This window comes from Callospermophilus lateralis, chromosome 7 (assembly GCF_048772815.1).
Source record: "Callospermophilus lateralis isolate mCalLat2 chromosome 7, mCalLat2.hap1, whole genome shotgun sequence".
Classification (NCBI taxonomy): domain Eukaryota; kingdom Metazoa; phylum Chordata; class Mammalia; order Rodentia; family Sciuridae; genus Callospermophilus; species Callospermophilus lateralis.
Window position 1 is genome coordinate 7,286,944 of NC_135311.1, and position 21,075 is coordinate 7,308,018.

At 49.8% G+C, this 21,075-nt stretch overlaps 1 protein-coding gene and 1 pseudogene across 1 annotated transcript; both read left to right on the plus strand.

The window, feature by feature from the left end:
* Window positions 1–1,487: 1,487 nt before the first annotated feature.
* Window positions 1,488–20,400, plus strand: Sema4a (semaphorin 4A). The gene is made up of 14 exons (XM_076861767.1): window positions 1,488–1,641; window positions 3,689–3,849; window positions 4,706–4,765; window positions 4,915–5,013; window positions 5,240–5,342; window positions 6,147–6,263; window positions 6,629–6,753; window positions 6,895–7,067; window positions 8,756–8,906; window positions 14,335–14,515; window positions 18,359–18,477; window positions 18,589–18,746; window positions 19,339–19,439; window positions 19,811–20,400. Exons 1-14 carry the CDS (start codon window positions 1,503–1,505, stop codon window positions 20,398–20,400), a joined length of 2,277 nt encoding a protein of 758 aa, XP_076717882.1. The 5' UTR covers window positions 1,488–1,502.
* Window positions 16,206–17,139, plus strand: LOC143403869 (transcription initiation factor TFIID subunit 9-like; annotated as a pseudogene).
* Window positions 20,401–21,075: the final 675 nt, after the last annotated feature.

Here is a 21,075-nt window from a genome sequence, read left to right on the forward strand (position 1 = left end):
ATCTTGGGCAGGAGAAACCACAGCTGGGCTGGTTAGACTGGCTGGATAGAGAGGCAGGAGAATCACTGAAGTGACCCAGAAGGGCCTTTTCAACTTTCTGGATAGATTGAGGCAAGAAGCGGGCGGGAGGGAGGGAGGGAGGTGTGTCTCCTGGGAGGCCGGGAGGTTTTCTTTTTCCCCTCCCAACCCACTGACTTCCGCCCAAGCCAGGATCTGTCACAACTCGAGGTGGAAATTCTGGTTTCCCTGGCCAGGACTCCTGCGCTGGCTTTGGGACGATGGGTGCCTGGAGGACCTTGCTCCCATTCCAGCCGGGCTGAGCCTTCTGTCCCCTGCCTCTGGGGCCTGGGAACCTCCTCCTTCTTTCTCTTGGGTGGCACCCCCACCCCGAGTCTGCCACTGGGGGTTCCCGCTGTGGCTGGTCCAAGGGGATGTGAGGTGAGAGGGGCAACTGGGAGTGGTGATCTTGGGGGAGTGTGCAGCAGAGCCCCAGGGAGGCCCCAGCAGGAGCAGAGAGACAAGACAGAAAGGGGACAGCTGCAGAGGCTGGGACGACACCGCCACCCAGGCCTCCCCTCGGGAAATACTGGTAGCCAAACTGGCTGATGGACTGGCATCACCTCCCCGGAAGATGAGGGCCAGGTGGGCCTCCTAGTCAGAGACCCTGAGCCCCCTGGGGCTGGGGGAGTGGTGAGAGCAGGCTGACTCAGACGGGGTGCCTGCCTGGGTCTGGGGTGAGTACGGGGCACAAAGTGTCAACAGATCTGGAGGTGATGGGGGTCAAGTCCAAAGAATCTATATTTTGAGTATAGGAACTTGCTCCCCAGAAAGTCCCCTGCCTAGGGCAAGCAATGATTTGGAGAGGGGAAGACTAGGAAGAAAAGACACAAAGACTTCCCCGAGAATAAGGTAAGAATTGTTGAAGCAGCCAGGCGTGGTGGCCCATGCCTGTAATCCCAGCAGCTTGGGAGGCTGAGGCAGGAGGATCGAGAGTTCAAAGCCAGTAGTGAGCAATTTAGTGAGGCCCTAAGCAACTCAGTGAGACCCTTTCTCTAGATTATGTGTGTGTGTGTGTGTGTGTATAATATATAATTATTTTTTTAAGGGCTGAGGATGTGGCTCAGTGGTTAAGCACCCCTGGGTTCAATGCTTGGTGCCAAAAAGAAAAAAAAAAAGAAAGAAAGAAAGAAAGAAAAAAAAATTAGAGCAGGGCTACAGAGGGGAAGGAACAAGGTGGAGAGTGCCAGGGCCCCTACCTTGGGGGCAAGCTAAGCCGCAAGCTGAGTGCGATGGAAGCGAGATGAGACTGAGGCCATTTCAGATGGGGAACTGTGCCCTCCCATGTACCCTCCCCGCCTCCCCCCACACACACACTACACACACTTCTGCTGCCTGGGGCCCTGCGATTGGTCCTCAGTGAGGATGTGGTAAGAACTGGTCATCCAGAAAGTGCCCTGGTGCCTGTTTCTTCAGAGCCATCTGGTGATAGCTTCTGGCTGAGCATGGCCCTCCCAGCCCTGGGCCTGGACCCCTGGAGCCTCCTGGGTCTCTTCTTCTTTCAACTGCTGTTGCTGCTGCTGTCGCCGCTGACTGCAGAGAGTGGTGGGCAGGGACCTATGCCCAGGGTCAAATATGATGCAGGTGAGTGTCAGATGGGGAACACGAACTGGGGGGGAGAGGAGGAAGGGGAGAGGGGGGAAATAGATATGAAGAAACAGGGTGCCAGGCAAGTGTTAGGCAACCACCGTGTGTGTGTGTGTGTGTGTGTGTGTGTGTGTGTGTGTTGAACCTGAGCCTTGTGCATGCTAGAAGAGCACTCTGCCACTGAGTTACATGCCCAGCCCAAGAAACAGAGAGGCGGAGGACCTGGGTGAAAGAGAGACAGTCAGAAATAGAAATTAAAACCGAGAAGCCACCTACCTGAGCTACAGATTCTGGGAAGGGGCGAGAGGGGTCCCAGGTTCCCCAGGGCACCGCCTCTTTCATTTCGGCAAAGTTGGTGATTTCTTTTTTCCTTCCTTAAATGTCACCTTAAATCCCTAACTGCTTTCACGCCCCCAAGTGCCCCAAAGTCAAGGTCCTGCTAGAGGATCATCTGCAGATCTGGTGACCCAGGGCGTACCAGGCACAGGTAACCGGTGGAGATCGTGCTGGACCATTCCCTGACCATAGACACCAGGAGTGTGAGCACTGGGGTGGCCCGAGTAGGAAGTGGGCCCTGGACCCCTGCAGGCACAGCTCGGCTGGCTTTCTACTGAGGTTGTGGGGATGCTGGTTCTTTTATCTCTAGGAAGAGGGTTCAGGGAAAGACATGGCCCCTGCCGGATTCCTAGGAGCAGGTCTCCCGGGCACAGCTGTGACTTTCACATCTTTCTGGGGCAACCTGGTAAAGGAAATGCAGTTGCCTGTTTTCATTGTTGATTTGGCCCTGGGACTTGAACCCAGGGGTGTTTTACCACAAAGTCACATCCCAACCCTTTTAAAATTTTTTTTTTTTTATTTTGAGGCAGGGTCTCACTAAGCTGCTTAGGTCTTGCTCAGTTGCTGAGGCTGGCTTTGAACTTGCAATCCTCCTGCCTCCGCCTCCTGAGTCTCTGGGATTATGGGCGTGTGCCACTGCGCCTGACTTTAGTGCCACCAATGGAGAGGCCCCCTCTGGGTAGCCCTTCTCTCATGGAGCTCAGCGTCAGAGCGGGTTGGGGAGTTCGATAAGCAGACACTCGCGGTGATCAGTTTGGTAACTGAGGGGTGTGCACAGTTCTGGGGGAGGCCTGGGCTTCCTGAGGCCAGCTCTTCTTTTAGGACCTTCCCCACTTTCTTCTTCAACTTCCCTTAGTTGTTAGATACCCTGAGCCTGCAAAGGTAACAGGAGCCAGGCAGCCCTCTCGTGCTAAGATGTGTGTTGAGAGAGGAATCGAAGAGCTCCTTTCTCCCTCGCTGATGGGCTCATGGGACACACACACACACACACACCACCACCACCACCACCACCACCACCGTTACCACCACCACCAAGCTATACTGGGGAAATGTACAGGACCTAAATGAGCCTCCCACAAACGGAAGCCCAGATGACATTCAGGTGTGGCCACCCAGACCCCAGAAAGGGAGAAAACATGTCTCCTCTCTGTACAATTTCTGGTGGTGGAAATTTTCTGTCATAGAGGAGGAGAAGGAGGTGGGTTAGTGGTGCAGGTGTCAAGAGGGACTCTTCCCCTCTCCCCCGACACTGTCCTGTCTGTCCCTCCCTTTCCTGTTTGTGGCTGGAAACACCTTTCTACCTGTCCCTTGGACTGCTGAGCCCCTCCCAGTGGGGATCAAGGTGCCCTTCCCACTGCAGCCCCCCAGCCCTGAAAGAGCAACCCCTGTGCTTCTCTTCATTTCCTTTCTGTCTGCCTGGGGTGCTGGCCACACTACCCCAGTCCCAGGCTGTCATTACCCTGTCCCTAGCAGCTTCTCTCTGCTGTGGACTCAACACGCAAAGCTCCCGTGACTGCCAGCAGGGTGGGGAGCAGGGGCTGCAGGTGGAGAGGACTGGGTTCAGCTCTGAGGCTGGACGAGCTCGGCTCCCAAGGTCCCTCTCCCAGGCCTTCTGCTGCTCTTGCCAACCTTGACCTTGTCCTGCCTTTGTCGTGGGAGTCGGCTGCTGCCCATCAATTTCTGCTCACTGTCTCCTTCTCACCTACAGGGGATGGACGTCGGGCACTGAGCTTCTTCCACAAGAAGGGCCTCCAGGACTTTGACACTCTGCTCCTGAGTGGTGATGAGAACACTCTCTATGTGGGAGCTCGAGAGGCCATTCTGGCCTTGAATATCGAGGATCCAGGAATTCCGAAGCTGAGGAACATGGTGAGGATGTTGGGGGTGCGCTGGGAGGGTGCCCGCAGCTGCCCCACACTGGGGCTGCCCGCGGATGAATAACACCCCAATGGCCACTAGTGCCATCAGCAGTAAGCAGCCATTCTTGTTTATATATATATATATCTTGACAGTATAACAAACAGGAAATGTTATTGTGACCTTATTTATTATCACAAATATTGGTTGAATAATATCAACTGTTAAAATGGCTGGTATGGAAATCATTGACATAGAAGATAAACATTGACTCAAATCATATCAATAATTTGATATCCACCCACTGAAGCTTCTATAATGGAAGGGAGAGAGGAACAGGAAGGAAGGAAGAGAGGGTGTTAGCAATCACTGGTTAAGTCCATGGTGTAGTCCGCGTGTGGCCTGTCGTCCACTTGCATCTATGTGGTGCTGGCAAAAACCGCCGGTTTTCTGAGGTGTGTCCCGGGAACTGATGCTTTAACAATGGCTCTGGGAAATGTGTGACATGACAACTGTTGCCGTATATATGATGCGTTACACTGGGTGTTTATGTAGACTACCTGGGGTGTCTGTCTGCAGCCTGTGACCTTGACCAAGGTCACTTAGTAAGTGCTAGAGCCTCCATGGGAACTCAGGTTTGTCTGATTTCTTAGGCAATGTCCTGCCACGGACCTGGGTCCTGGCGAACATTAGTATCAACAGGTTAATAGCCCTGATCACAAATAGATGTTGTTGCTGTCCATTAGCATGTGATCAACCACCATGCCTACTGGCAATCTCATGCCAGATCTGAGAAGGGGATGGCAGGGCACAGAAGAGCTAAAGACCCCATTTCCCTTGGTCTCCCCTTCCCAACTCTCTATTTCAGATACCTTGGCCAGCCAGTGACAAAAAAAAGAGTGAATGTGCCTTTAAGAAGAGTAATGAGGTAAGTGGAGGTGGGGACATGGTGGCTCCGGGTAGAGAACCCCCGGTATCTCTAAGGCCATCATGGGATGACCTCAGATGGAAGTGAGCCTCTGGGGGTGCAGGAGTTCGGGGAAAGGGTCTGGAGGTCTGATTCTCTGTCTCCCCCAGACGCAGTGTTTCAACTTCATTCGGGTCCTGGTCTCTTTCAACGCCACGCACCTCTACGCCTGTGGCACCTTTGCCTTCAGCCCAGCTTGCACCTTCATTGTGAGTCAGCTGACACCCAGTGCACAGGCCCCCCGAACATCACTTCTCACACCTACCCCAGCCTGTCCTCTGTAGCTCTGGAAAACTCTGGTCCCTTAGGACCCTCATGGGCTTCCTGGCCCCAGAAAAATTCCCCTGTCGGTCCCTCTCCCTTCCTCCTCATGCCCCTCATTTCCCAGATGTGAGACCCTGGCATTCTGGGCCCCCAGCCTCTCTCCCCCTCTAGGGACTCCAAGATTCCAACCTGTTACCCATCTCAGACAAGGTCATGGAAGGGAAAGGCCAAAGCCCCTTTGACCCTGCTCACAAGAACACAGCTGTCTTGGTGGGTGAGTGTCAGGCCTCCTGGTCCCTCCCAACATCTGCCTTTTCTAGTCACTGTAAAATATGGAATATGACAGAGAGGTGATCCAGGAGCCTCAGAACCCAAGATTTAGAGGAGAATCAGGCGTCTCAACCACCAACTCCTACTGGAACTGCCATGAGGAGATGGAGGGAGACAGGGAGATGTGGAGAGCAGAACCGAGACACCTGGGAAGGGTGTCAGGCAGAGAACTGGGGTTCAGTCACTGTTCAACAAATGTGTGCGTGTGCAGACATCTCCTCTCGTGGGCCAGACATGGGGCTGGGTATTAAAGCGGTTACAAAGAAGGAATCATGGCCCAATGCCTTCCCAGACACAAACCATTACAGTCTTCCCACTCTGACTTCCTGGAGGAGGTGGCCTTTGACTTCTGAGCAGGACTTGAAAGATATCAGGTAGAGGGACACGGAAGGTGTTCCAGGAAGAGAAAGGGAGGACCCAAGGTGTGCAAGCAGAAAATGCAGTCACCCTCTGAGATCAGTGAATGCAAGTGGTTCAGCTGGTATGTGAGGGAGTAAGCACAGAAAGGCTGGAAGAGTGCCCAAACACAAAAGGTGACTCTGGTTATTTCCTGTGGAAAGGGGCGCCTAAAAAACGTGTCTGGTGCCTGCGTGCTGGGTGTGGGTATGGGTGTGTGTTAGCTGGGTTTTGGGGGCTCTGCAGGAAGATGTAGGAAGAATAAAGGGGGCCAAGCTGGCCCCAGACATAGGCAGGGCAGGGCACCCTCCGTCTGCTAAGTTCTCCTCTCCTCCCCATCCTCCGGCCCTAGATGGGATGCTCTATTCTGGCACGATGAACAACTTCCTGGGCAGTGAGCCCATCCTGATGCGCACGCTGGGCTCGCAGCCTGTCCTCAAGACTGACACCTTCCTCCGCTGGCTGCACCGTAAGGATCTGACTTCCAGCCAGCATGGGTCTGGCCCCTTTCCGAGTCTGGGAGACCATGCACGGAGTTGTTAATTCAGTGCACACTATGCGTGCATGCTAAGAGTAGGTGCATTACTCTTAGGCATTGGGGGGGCGGGGTTCGCAGGGAAGAAGACAAACCTCCAGTTCTCATGAGGTTTTCATCTTATGTAAATAAATTAAACAGGCAGCGCGCACGCACACACCATCCCAAGCTGTGGGGATCTGAGGCAGCCGGTTTCAAGGACCCCAGAACCAATCCAAGGGCTTTCACCAAGGGAGAACCCCGGCCATCAAGGTGCTCACCCCTAATCCCATTTTGCTACCCCCCCCCCCCCCCCGCAGCGGACGCCTCCTTCGTGGCAGCCATCCCTTCGACTGAGGTCGTCTACTTCTTCTTTGAGGAGACAGCCAGCGAGTTCGAATTCTTTGAGAAGCTCCACACCTCCCGGGTGGCTAGAGTCTGCAAGGTCTGCTGCCTGGGCGGGAGGCGGGTCTGTCCGCGGGGGAGCCAATGGGGAGGTAGCAGAGGCGGGGCGGAGTTCCGGAGGCCCAATGGGAGGGCGGGTGGGCGGGGCCGAGGCGCCCCCTGACTGCTTGCGCGCCCGCAGAATGACGTGGGCGGTGAAAAGCTGCTGCAGAAGAAATGGACCACTTTCCTGAAGGCCCAGCTGCTCTGCACCCAACCGGGGCAGCTGCCCTTCAACGTCATCCGCCACGCGGTTCTACTGCCCGCCGATTCTCCCTCCGTTCCCCACATCTACGCGGTCTTCACCTCCCAGTGGTGAGCCGGAAGGCGGGAACACCTGGGCTAGAAGAATATCTGTGGCCGGGGCTCCCTGGCTCTCGGAAAGGAGACAGGAACCGATGTGCAATGCACTTTGCATAGACAGGCATTTGGTTGTCACGGCCTCCCAGGAATTCCACTCATGTCCTTCAGATAGATGGGAAAAGTAAAGCTCAGAGAGGCTCCGACTAGTTTATATTCTAACTGGCTCTGAAATGATGGGGAAACGTTTACAAAAAACATGTTAGAATCAAGAAAATAGACAAGAAAATAGGAAGAAATGGGAGAATACAAGACGCTAAATAAAAATTTAGGCTGGGCGCAGTGGCGCCGGTCTTTAATCCCAGCGGATCGCGAGGCCGAGACAGGAGGATCTCCAGTTCAAAGCCAGCCTCAGAAGTGGTGAGGAGCTAAGGAACTCAGTGAGACCCTGTTTCTAAAGAAAATACCAAAAGGGCTGGGGATGTGGCTCAGTGGTCCAGTACCCCTGAGTTCAATCCCAGGTACTCCCCCCCCCAAATGCATGTGGATTAAATAAATTGTTAAATACATTAAAGTAAAATGATTTTAAAAATAAATAAATAAACAGAAAGAGAAAGGAAAAGAAAAAAAGAAGAAGAAGCTTTAGCAGCTAGAGTTAAGGCCAGTACATTACAAATGCTTTCCATAGACATTGTATAGTCCTTAGCTGCCAATCACAAATTTATCTCTGAGATTCCTAATGGCCAGGGCAAAGAGGGAAACACCATCAGTATCATTAGAGAAAAATAAAGTCTTTGCTTAGAGGCTGAGAACTGTTAACTGATTTTTCCAAAGTCTCTCAGCCAGGTCAGACCCCACAGTGTTTAGTGGGGTCAGACAACCACACTACAGACAGTGTGTTAAATACCAGAGTTATCTGGTGTAAACAGGGTCTGGTATCCATGAGATCTAAAGCTAAGGACTTGGTGTGTATGATGGTCAGGTTAAGAGAGAAAGAGAGAGCTGGGTGTGGTGGCAGATGCCTGTAATCCCAGTGACTCAGGATGCTAAGGCAGGAGGATTGCAAGTTTTTGAGGCCAGCCTCAGCAATTAAAGTTGCCCTAAGCAACTAGCAAGACCCTGTCTCAAAATTAAAAAATTAAAAACAAAAAAGAGGGCTGGGGATGTAAATTTGAGGTAAAGTAGACTAAATCCTCAGAGGGGAGAGAGAGAGAGAGATCTTCTGTCTCCATAAACCACAACTGAAGGGATAAAATTACTCAAAATACTCTGATAGTCAGGCTGTAGTAGATTCTCCGAGAACCAAGAATCCCAGGGACCCAAAAAAAGAGAGCTTCATGTGGAGCCCTGATTTTCCCAAGGTCTGGGGCTGCTTGTTTTGCCTTTCCTATGGGGGTAGCCAGCCTAGCAAGATAGGCAGGAGCCACCCCAGGGACTGTGCCCCAATTAATTCTCATTAAGCATAATCACATTTCAGATTCTGAGATGGGCCTAGAGCCAGGCTGTGGGCTAGACTCAGGGAACTCTGGGGCTCTCCCAACCCTTATCACCATTGCAAGGGGAAGAAGAGGCAGCTGGAGGTTTGCCCAGTGCTTCACGCTCATGCCACCCTCTCCCTGAGGGTGGGCCAGGGCTGGAGGGGTTGCTGATTTGTACAGCAGAGAAAACCACAGATAGTATCTAACCTCTCTGGCTGTCTTCAGGCAGGTCGGCGGGACCAGGAGTTCAGCAGTGTGTGCCTTCTCTCTCGTGGATATTGAGAACGTCTTTAAGGGGAAGTACAAGGAGTTAAACAAAGAAACTTCACGCTGGACTACTTATAGTGACAGTGAGATCACCCCCCGCCCAGGCAGCGTGAGTATAATTCTACCCCTGAGCAAAGCCCCTACAAAGAGGCATGGATATAATGTGTGTGCAGAAGCAACTGTCCTACCGTGGGAAGTGCCCAGGAACTTAGTTACCTACCAGTCCTGTCTGGAGCTGGGTCAGTTTCTTACAAATGCTGACGTTGGCCCATTTATATTCTACCTAGCCCAGCTGCCCACATCCCACAGGTGTCCGATGGCATCCTACATCCAGCACAGTTGCTAGGCACCTCCTCTCCAAGACTAAGTGCACACCAAATATCTGGATATTAAGGCATCATGGGCAGTGTGTCAGACTGGCTTGGGCATCTTCACCTGCATTTCTTATGTGATTTTCTTTAAAATCAGAGTTATATATAACTAATTTAAAAAGTCAAAACGATCTACAGAATTGGATCCAAAAAACAGCCCTATCTGGGCATGGTTGGCACATGCCTATAATCCTAGCTGCTGGGGAGGCTGATACAGGAGGATCGCAAGTTGGAGGCCAGCCTGGATAATTTTGTGAGACCTGGGAAACTTACTACATGGCTCAACTGTGAGAAATAGCATGCATAATATAATATTAGTCTACCAGGCACAGTGGTGCATGCCTGTATTCCCAGCAGCTCAGGAGGCTGAGGCAGGAGGATCTTGAGTTCAAAGCCAGCCTCAGCAACATAGCAAGGCCCTAAGCAACTTAGAAAGTTCCTATCTCTAAATAAGAAATAAAAAGTGCTGGGGATATGACTTAGTGGTTAAGCACCCCTGGGTTAAATCCTTGGAGTGTGCACACACACAGACAATATATATATGTGTGTGTGTAGCACACATATGGAGCACAATTTTTCAAGTCTCTGGTTGTACATAAAGTAGTTTTACACCATTCATGTCTTCTTACATGTACTTAGGGTCATGATGTCCATCTCATTCCACCGTCTTTCCTACCCCCATGCCCCCTCTTCTCCTCCCTCCCCTCTGCCCTATCTAAAGTTCCTTCATTCCTCCCATGCTCCCCCCATCCCCATTATGAATCATTATCCTCATATCAAAGAAAACATTTGGCCTTTGGTTTTTTGGGATTGGCTTACTTCACTTAACGTTCTCCAAATCCATTCATTTACCTGCAAATGCCATTATTTTGTTCTCTTTTAAAGCTGAGTAATATTCCACTGTGTATATATACCACAGTTTCCCTATCCACTCGTCTACTGAAGGGCATGCAAATTGGGGCAGCCAATCTGGAAAGCAGTATGGAGGTTCCTTGGAAAACTGGGAATGGAACCACCATTTGACCCAGCTATCCTACTCCTGGGTTGATACCCAAAGGACTTAAAAACAGCACACTACAGGGACACAGCCACGTCAATGTTGAGAGCAGCACAATTCACAATAGCTAAACTGTGGAGTAATTATCTTTTTTTTCCTTTTTCCTGCTTGCTTTGTTTTCTAAGTTCTTATCTCTCCTTCAACCTCAGATTCCTTATGAATTATCTGAATATCTCTGAAGACAGACCTGTTAGCTATTTAGCAGTTTCATGTTCCTGGAGAGCTTCACATCTACCCCTGTCTAGACTGGTGGCCCTTTGCATTAGCTGCAATCCTGGAGTCCCCCTTTGTCATCATCCTGGGGATTCCCTGGCCATCTTCCTGACACATACTGTGATTGTGTTTTTTTGCATTCCGTGGCTTCCTCTTTTTCTTTTCTTTTCTTTCTTTCTTTCTTTTTTTTTTTTTTTTTTTTTGTACCAGAGATTGAACAACCAGGGCCACTTTACCACTGAGCCACATTCCCAGTCCTATTTATTTATTTATTTATTTATTTATAATTTTAAGATGGTCTCACTCAGTTGTTGAGGGTCTCTCTCAATTGCTGAAACTGGTCTTGCACTTGCAATCTGCCTGCCATGGCCTCCCCAGTTGTTGGGATTATGGGCATGAACCACCACACCCCCCTAAATTAAATGTTGATAAAGAGGAGGCCCTAGGTTTAATCTCTGACACTGAAAAAAAAAAAAAAAATTCTATTGAACTATTTCTCCTCCTTCCTTCCTGTCGTCTTTCTTTCTTTCTTTTCTTTTTTTTTTTTTTTTTTTTTTTTTTTTAGATGGGGTTTGTTCTGATGCTCAGAGGCTGGCCTCAGACTTCTAGACTCCAATGATCCTCCAGCCTCAGCCTCCCAGTGGCTAGGACTACAGGTGCACACCACCACACCCACAGTGTAGATATGGATATTTCCTTTCCATTTTCTCTTGAATTTATTTGTTTGTCTTAGAGTTTTCCACAGTCTGGATCTTGATTGCATCTGGTGTAGTTTAAGTATTTCTTGTAAATTGTTCAGTGGTTGAATCTAGAGATTTAATCAGATTCAGGTTTGATTTAAAAAGAAAATCATAACCACAGCTATTTTATTTTTTTATGCATTTTTTTGTGGTCCAGGGCCTTTACATGCAAGGCAAGCATTGTACCAACTGACCTATATCCCCAGCTTTGATTTTTGTGGGCAAGATTGCTACATTGTGGTTGTTTGTACTTCCTTCTGGCTACATGCAAAGTCTAGCTGCCCAGTGAAGTAAAGATTCCTCTTTTGCAGAATTCTATTCTTTTTTTTTTTTTTAAAGAGAGAGTGAGAGAATTTTAATATTTATTTTTTAGTTATCGGCAGACACAACATCTTTGTTTGTATGTGGTGCTGAGGATCGAACCCGGGCCGCATGCATGCCAGGCGAGTGCGCTACCGCTTGAGCCACGTCCCCAGCCCCAGAATTCTGTTCTTGTCTTCTGAATGTTCTTTTCTAAACTTTTTGCATTTTTAAAAAATATTTTTGAGTTGTCAATGGACCTTTATTTTATTTATTTTTAATGTGGTGCTAAGAATCAAACCCAGTGCCTCACACATGCTAGGCAAGCGCTCTGCCACTGAGCCACAGCCCCAGCCCTTCTAAATATTCTATCTCTACTCACTTTTCTTAGGATAGTAATGATAGTTTTCTGTGATATTTTCTTCTCCCTGAATCATTTCTGTTTCCTCTTAGGTATTTCTTTGTTCTTTCCCCCACCCCTTTATTTGGTTTCTTTCTTTCATGTTTGTAGCTTTACTTAGAAGTCTGGTCGTCCTTGCGATCTACTCTGCATATGTGTTTTGGTACTGGGGGGTTGAAACAGGAGGCACTTTGCCACTGAGTCACATCCCCAGTTCTTTTTATTTTTTATTTTATTTTATATTTTTATATTTTATATTTTATTTTGAGATTGCTGAGGCTGACCTTAAACTTGTCATCCTCCTGCTTTGGCCTCCCTAATTGCTGGTATTACAGGAGTATACCACCAAGCCTGGCTGTTCTGTCTGCTTCTTAAACTGACTTTCAAATAATCTTCTTTATTTATTTTCCCTTTAACTTCACTTCCAGAGGTAGCTCGGTCCATAATTCACACACTTTAGGAATTCTATCTTTTAAATCAGATGGTTTAGGGGGTCCCCCTAGGGGTACCTGAAGAAGGTTCTTCTCTCTCCTGTAAGTCGTAAGTCGTTTGTTCATTTGCTTAACAGCGTCTAAAATGTGAATGCTGTTTGCTTTCATTCCTGTTCTCCACACCACTCTGCTCTAGGTTTATGACTTTAAAAAGAAATCCCTCCAGGTATAGTAGCACATGCCTGTTATCCCAGAGGCTGGGGAGGCTGAGGCAGGAGGATTGTGAGTTCCAGACCAGCCTCGGCAATTTAGTGAGGCCCTAAGCAACTAAGAGAGACCCTGTCTCTAAATAAAATATTAAAAAGGGCTAGAGATGTGCCTCAGTGGTTAAGCATCCCTGAGTTCCATCCCTGGTACAAAAACCAAACAAACAAATAAACAAAAAAGAAATCCCTTTGGGCTGGGTCTGATGGTGCATACCTGTAATTCCAGCAATTTGAGAGGCAGAGGCAGGAGGATTGCAAGTTTGAGGCCAGCCTCGGCAATTTAGCAAGATCTTGTCTCAAAATAAAAAGGGCTGTGGTACAGTGCCCCTGGATTCAATTCCCAATTCTGGAAAAAAAAAAAAAAATCCCTTTGGGAGGGGGTGGAAGTAGGCGTGTGTGTTCTAACTGGCATCAAAATGGGATGTAGATGCTATTACCTCACTTTACAGATGAGGAAGTTGAAGTTCAGAGAGGAGAAATAACTCACCTAAGTCTACAGCGGTAGGTGACAGAGTTTGGGCTGTCATCGAGAGATGCTCTTGGTTGTGGAAAACAAGGATCCTAACTGATGATCAGGAAAAAGGTGCCCCAGAGTCCCAGCATGCCTGTGTTGGCAGGGCCTTTAGAGAACAGCTGGTCCTACCCCCTCATTTATGGGTGAGAAAAAGGAGGCTCAGATGGAGAAGGGACTCTCCCAGAGTCATGCATCAAGTTCATGCAAAACTGTGATGAGAAACACTGCGTGCCACACCACCCCTTCCTGTGATGTCCCCCATGCCGTCACCGACTCAGCAAACACTTCCTGAGCACCCTCATGCCAGGTCCTGTGCTGTACTGGGGCTAGAGACATGGGCAAAACATGGTCATTGCCTGCAAGAAGCCTCTCCTGCTTCCTGCTGACTGCCAGGCATCTCTGATGCAGGTGCGAGGAGGACAGCAGGAACAGCTAACCTTTCCTATGTACTGGGCATTGAACCCAAAGGGGCTTAATCACTGAGCCACATCCCCAGCCCTTTTAATTTATTTTATGTTTGGCAGGGTACTGGGGATTGAACTCAGGGCACTCAACCACTGAGCCACATCCCCAGCCCTATTTTGTATTTTTTTTTATTTAGAGACAGGGTCTCACTGAGTTGCTTAGTGCCTTGCTTTTGCTGAGGCTGGCTTTGAACTTGCAATCTTCCTATCTCAGCCTCCAGAACTGCTGGGATTATAGGTGTGCGCCACTGCCCCTGGGAGCCCTTTTTATTTTTATTTTTTATTGTTTTGGTACTGGGAATTGAGCTTATGGCCACTTAACCACTGAGCCACATCCCCAGCCCTTTTTATTCTTTATTTTGAGATAGGGTCTCGCTAAGTTGCTTAGGGCCTTGCTAAATTACGGAGGCTGGCCTCGAACTTGCAGTCCTCCTGCCTCAGTGTGCTGAGTTTCTGGGATTACAGGCATGTGCCACTGCGGCCGGCAGCAGTTAACCTTTCTTGAGGACTTACCGCCTGCCAAGCACTGTTTTGATTATTTATATTAGTGCATTTCATCCTCACGAGGGGCCTGTGAGGTGGGTATTGGCGACATGCCCAGTTCATCATTGAGGAACCTCAGGCATGCTGAGGCCGGGACTCAAAGCCAGGCAGCTCCAGAATCTGAGCTTTATCCACCCTCCTAGATAAGAGAAGGCAAGGGGAGGGAGGCGAGGGCAGGGGCAATGGATGGGCTGAAGAGATGGGCCAGCCAACCTGATGTGCCTCCTTCCTCCGTCAGTGCTCCGTGGGTCCCTCCTCTGATAAAGTCTTGACCTTCATGAAGGACCATTTCCTGATGGATAAGCAGGTAGTGGGCACGCCCCTGCTGGTGAAGTCTGGCGTGGAGTACACACAGCTCGCGGTGGAGACAGCCCGGGGCCTTGATGGGCACGATCATCTGGTCATGTACCTGGGCACCTGTGAGTAAGGGGCTCAGGGCACTTCCTAGAGCAGGGGCGAAGGAGGGAAGACCTTTCAGTCCAGTCACTTACTCAGGGTTTTACAGATGTTCAGTGCGCCTGGCGCTCTGCTGGTCCCCAGTACTCTGTTCTGGAAATCCAGTAGGGGAACAAGACAATCCAGTCCCTTCTCTTTCTGTGCTTTCGGTTTTCGAGGGGACGCAGGGAGGTCTTTGATGGTGCTGGCGAGAGCTGCCTGTTTTGTGGGGAAAGCCGAGTTAGAGGGTGAAGAGTGAGTGTGTAGAGGAGAATCAGAATCAGTGTATAGAGGTCACTCCTTTCTTCTTTTCTTTCTTTTTTCTTTTTATTCTTTTGAGTGCTGGGGACTGAACTCAGGGTCTTGTGTGTGCCAGGCAGGCAGTCAACCACTGAGCTACACACCATCCTTGAAAGAGGCCTGAGATGGCTCCTTCAGCTGGGAAAGTAGCTCAGTGGTGGAGTGTTTGTGTAGCACGCATGAGCCTCTGGGTTGGATCCCCAGCACCGCCTGTTGTCAGGCTTCTTTTTTCTTAGAGATGGGAAAGATGAAAAGAATCGAAGAGGGGCTGGAGCTCACGGGTAGAGCGCTTGCCTAGCATGGGTGAGGCATTGCAGATGAATAAATAAAATAAAGGGAAAAAAATAAAGAATCAAGGAGACCGGGTGAAGGTAAAAAGATAGTAAAAGATGGTAAAAAGGCAGGCGCTGGGCATGGTGCCACACACCTGTAATCCCAATGGTTTGGTGGGAGCTGAGGCAGGAGGATCACGAGTTCCAGGCCAGCCTGGGCAACTTAGTGAAATCCTGTCTCAAAATAAAAATAAAAAAGGGCTGAGGATATAGCTCAGTTGGTAGAGTGCTTGCTTTGCATGCACAAGGCCCTGGGTTCAATCCCCAGCAGAACACACATAAAACAATAATAATAAAATAAAAGGTGAGATCTAGCTCAGTGATAGAACACTCTGGGTTCATTCCCCAGTATCACAAAAGAAAACAAAACATCAGACACAAATCTGTGTCCTGACAGAGTAGGCAAAGACAGACAATAAGAATCCTGAGTAAGGGGCTGGGGAGGTGGCTCAAGCAGTAGCGCGCTCGCTTGGCATGCATGCGGCCCGGGTTCGATCCTCAGCACCACATACAAACAAAGATGTTGTGTCCACCGAAAACTAAAAAATAAATATTAAAAAATTCTCTCTTAAAAAAAAAAAAAAGAATCCTGAGTAAGTAAATTACATAATATCATAGTATGTTAGTTATGACATTAGAAAATCCAGTAGAGCGTTGTAAGGAGGAATCAGGAATACCAGTAGAGGTTGCAATTAAAAAAAGATATTTTAGGCTCCTCCCCGTAGTATGCCCAGCTCTCTTACAGTTGCTGTGGAGGATTATGTTGTTAAGGGACATTCTGCTCACCAGTACTCGAAGCTTTGAAAAAACTACACTAGGCAAAGAACTTGTATCAAGATCAGGACTGAGGGCTGGACTGAGGGCTGGGGATATAGCCCAGTTGGTAGAGTACTTGCCTTGCACAGACAAGGCCCTGGGATCAATCCCCAGCACCACACACACACACACACACACACAAAAAAAAAAAAAAAAAAAAGATCAGGACTGAAATACATGAAATCAATGTGGTGATTTGGCTCAAGACGTTTGATCACTGGATATCATGGAGTCTGGCAAGATGGCTTCTCCCACAAACATTACAGAAAGACACACAGATGATGGCACAAATCGTGAAGGATATGGGATTGGAGAATTTGAGCCAAGAGTTATAAATCAGATGTTGGGATTTGCCTTCTGATATGTGGCCCCAATTCTAGATGATGCTAAAATTTATCCCAGCCATGCTAAAAAGCTCCTGTGGACGTAGACGGTGAGTGAATGGCAATCTGGCGTGGAGCTGACCAGCCTTCACCTTTCCTCCCCCGAGAGATTTTTTTTAAATTAGATATTGCAAGGCAAAGAAATCGAATTCCTTTGCCATTGATCAAGCCATATTCAGATCCTAGATTGCCTCCTGATAGATATTGCTTAACAGCTACAAAGTATAGGCTCAAGTTTTTACAAAAAAAAAAAAAAAAAAAAAAGCATGTACTTCTGTGGGAAGAATAACAGTTCCGTGGTTAAGTGTTGGTTCAGTTTCTAGCAGACCAAGGACTCCCACACTGGGCACACCAACCCTCCAAACCATGTTGTCCCATGTCTGTTTCAGCTAAGTAGGGACTCCAACGTCTCCATCAGGGCACAGGTTTACGAACAGAAGCCTCAATTCCTGCAGCATCAGCAGTTCAGAATGTTGTGATCAATGATGGATTCATCGTTAATTGGATAAAAAAAAAAATTCCTTTTTAAAAAATTTTGTTAGCTGTTGACGGACCTTTATTTTATTGAGTTATTTTTATGTGGTGCTAAGAGTTGAATCCAGTGCCTCCCGCTTGTTATGCAAGCGCTCTACCACTGAGCCACAGCCCAGCCCCCAAAACATTCTTATTATCACTAATATGGTATCATCACAAAATACTGCCAATGAATTATCAAATGCATCAAAAAGAAAACGTGAAGATGATGATGATGATGACGACCACTATGATAATTTGTAATCTGGCTTTGATGCATGTGATACTTTTTTTTTTGGGGGGTGGATACCAGGGATTGAACTCAGGGGCACTCGACCACTGAGCCACATCCCCAGTCCTGTTTTGCATTTTATTTAAAGACAGGGTCTCGATGAGTTGCTTAGCACCTCGCTGTGGCTGAGGCTGGCTTTGAACTTGCCATCCTCCTGCCTCAGTCTCCCAAGCCGCTAGGATTACAGGTGTGCACTCCCACACCTGGCCTGCATACTTGGTCTCAAACCCATTGTGCTGAAATTAAAGAAGCACAATGGAATTTTTCAAGTTGTATTTTGGAAAACTTAAGTAGTATTTAATGAGTAAATAGTAGTTACTGTTCTTCTCAATTGAAATGCTGGATTTTTCTTTAATAGGACCTGTAATGGTTTTCATCAGCCTTTATAATTAAAAAATAAAATTGTTCATTGATTTGTTTAAAAAAGACATTTTATTATGTTTTATAATATATATTAATTATATATGTATACATAAAATATATATGATATATATTTTAATATATGTATGTGTGTATATTTACACATACACACATATATACCTATGTGTATTAGAGACAGGTCTCTACGTTGCCTGAGATTAGGTTGCAGGTTTTTATGTGTTGCTTTTTTTTTTTTTTTTTTTTTGTACTGGGAGTTGAACTCAGAGTTTCCCACTTGCTAGGCAAGTAGGTTACAATTTTGTTTTTTTAATATTTATTTTTTAGTTGGACACAATATATTTACTTATTTTTATGTGATGCTGAGGATGGAACCCAGGGCCTCGCACATGCTAGGAGAGCTCTCTACCGCTGAGCCACAACCCCAGCCCATGGTTGCAGTTTTTTAAAAGGTGGTCAGGGCCTCACCAAGGCGCCCCAGTAGAGACATTTGATGCATGTGATGGAGGCCAGTGATGTGATTTTCAACAGGGGCAGTCAGCTGCCCACTGCCCATGTCTTTGGAGAAAGGGGGCAGCTGGATTTCTCCAACAATGGAGTTTTCAGGCTGTTGCAAAGGAAAGGGAGCAGCCCAAGGCTCTAAGTCATTTACAAGAGCCCTCCACCCGTGGGCATGGAGGACAGTGAGTGGCCTGGCTGATCTCCACCCTGTACACCCTGCACTTCAGGAGTGTTTGGCAGCTAGGGAGGCTACCCAAGGCTGAGAGGGCTCCAAGAGCCAGGGGAGAAGCTTCCAGCTCTGTTTATCCACAGCCACAGGGTCTCTGCACAAGGCTGTGGTGAGTGGGGATGGTGATGCCTGTCTGGTCGAGGAAATCCAGCTGTTCCCTGACCCCGAACCTGTTCGTAACCTGCAGCTGGCCCCCACCCAGGTGAGAAGGGACTTGATCCTCAAACGGCCACCTAGTAGGGCTGGCCTTGGGTGCTGGGTGGGGCTGGCCCCTGGGCCTGGGTTGTCTTGACCCTCTTCATCTTTATTCCAGGGCGCACTGTTTGCGGGCTCCTCGGGAGGTGTCTGGAGGGTGCCCCGAGCCAACTGCAGTGTCTACGAGAGCTGTGTGGACTGTGTTCTTGCCCGAGACCCCCACTGTGCCTGGGACCCTGAGTCTCAAATCTGCCGTCTTCTCTCTGCCCCCAACCTGTGAGTGCCAGTCCTGGAAGGTGGCTAAGACGGCCCCCTGAGACCTTCGGACCCAGCTTCTGCTTTGCTCTGCCCTCTCCTGGGGCCACTGGCACATCACTCCAGAGGCCAGGGAGCCTCTGTGTGGGTTCCTAGGACAGCGTGTGGCCAGGGGTTCTGAAGCTCTCTAGCTATCCCAGCTTCTGCATCCTCTCCTCCGTTTTCTGACCCCCCTTCTGCCACCCTGCACTTCCCTCCCTTCCTTTTCCTGTTCCTTAATTTTTTTGGGGGGGATTCTGGGTTTTAAATTCAGCGGTGCTTTACCACTGACCTACATCTCCAGTCCCTCCCCTTTTTTGGTACTGGGGATTGAACCCAGGGCTGCTTAATCCCTGAGTGACATCCTCAACCCTTTTAATTTTTTTTTATTTTGAGATGGTCTCACTCAGTTGGTTATGGCCTTACTGAGTTCCTGAGGTTGGCCTCAAACTTGTGATCCTCCCGCCTCAGCCTCCTGAATGGCTGGGATTGCAGGTGTGCACCACACGCCTGGCTTTCTGTTCCCGTGTTTGTCTGTCTCGACAGATGACTTTTGCGTGCTTTGCCCCTTCAGGAATTCCTGGAAGCAGGACATGGAGCGTGGAAACCCAGGGTGGGCGTGTGCCAATGGCCCCATGGGCAGGAGTCACCGGCCTCAGAGCCGTCCGAAAATCAGTGAGTGTGGGACCAGGGAGGCTCAAAGGCTCTGGAGGCCTTCTGAGTGGGGTGGGCGTTTCTGCTCCACGCCTGACTTGAGACCTGAGCTGGAACCCATCTGGGTCCTGGCTGGAGGAGGAACAGCGGGAATTCTGAACTGGAGACAGCTGGGATTGGGGTTGGGATGGAAGTCGGTTTTGGTGTCAGAGTTGTGGTTCAAGGGACTGGAAGTTAGTGTGGGGTCCAGGCTGAAGACAGACTGGGGTGACACCGAGCTGGGAGCTGATATAGAAGCTGGCGATGAGGTGGGGTCTCGGTGGAGGTTAGGGACTCTCCCGTCCTCCTTCTTCCCTGCTTCCTTAACAGCTGTGCCCTTCCTTGTCTTCCAGTTAAAGAGGTCCTGGCCGTCCCCAACTCCATCCTGGAGCTCCCCTGCCCCCACCTGTCAGCACTGGCCTCCTACCACTGGAGTCACAGCCTGGCGGCCCTCCCAGAAGCCTCTTCTGCCGTCTATAACGGCTCCCTCTTGCTGTTGCCCCGGGATGGAGTCGGGGGCCTCTACCAGTGCGTGGCCACCGAGAACGGCTTCTCCTACCCCGTGGTCTCCTACTGGGTGGACAGCGAGGAGCAGGCCCTGGCCCTGGATCCTGAACTGGCGGGCATCCCCCGGGAGCGCGTGGAGGTCCCCCTGACCAGGGTCGCTGGTGGGGCTGCCGTGGCTGTCCAGCGCTCCTACTGGCCTCACTTCCTCGTGGTCACCGTCCTGCTTGCCCTAGTGCTCTCGGGGGCCCTCATTGTCCTCCTTGCCTCCCCCCTGGGGGCACTCCGGGCTCGGGGCAAGGTCCAGGGTTGTGGGAGCCCGCCCCCTGGGGAGAAGGCCCCTCTGAGCAGGGAGCAGTGCCTCCAGCCCCAAAAAGACTGCAGGACCTCCGTTAGTGACACGGACGCTGACAGCCGTCTGGGCACGGAGGTGGCTTAAACTCTGGGCACGGGCAAGAGCCCTTGCTGAGCAGAGCTGGCTCCTGACCGTGCTACCTGGGACCCTGTGCAGGGCAGCCCTGACTGGGGGAGTAGCACAAGTGACTGTCCTCCTTCCATGACCGGAGCTTGTCCTGCCTTGCTGAGCCGCCAACGGCACCCAGCGGAGTCCGCAGCAGCCTGCGGGCCTCCCTACGGGACTCCCTTCCACCAAGCACAGAGGCTGCCCCCAGGCCTGCACCACAACAGGGGGACCTGGAGAGGACCCTGCAGTTCTGGCCACTCCAGGGACCCTCCAGAAACTTACTGAGATATGGAAACCCCGACTGCTCCAGGACCCCGTATTGACCCCCGGACACCCCAATGACCGTGACTGGACCTGGTCCTGGAAACTCCACCTTGAATGCAGCTGCCACCTCGGACCACCAGCCTCCCTCCTCCCAGGGGTCTCCAGGATTCTGCAGGGAGCTGCCCACTCCTGCTCCCCTTACCAACCACACACCACTGACTCTAGGAAGTCTTTCCTAAAGTCTGACCATCTTCCCTCTTGCTTCCGTTTCGGCAGATTGTATTCTTTCTGCCCGACTAGAAGGGCAGGGGTAATCTGAGCCTTGTTCACTTCTTTACCCTTGCTGACCCCTTGTCCTCTGTCCTCTCCCTTTCCCTGTGTTTTGAG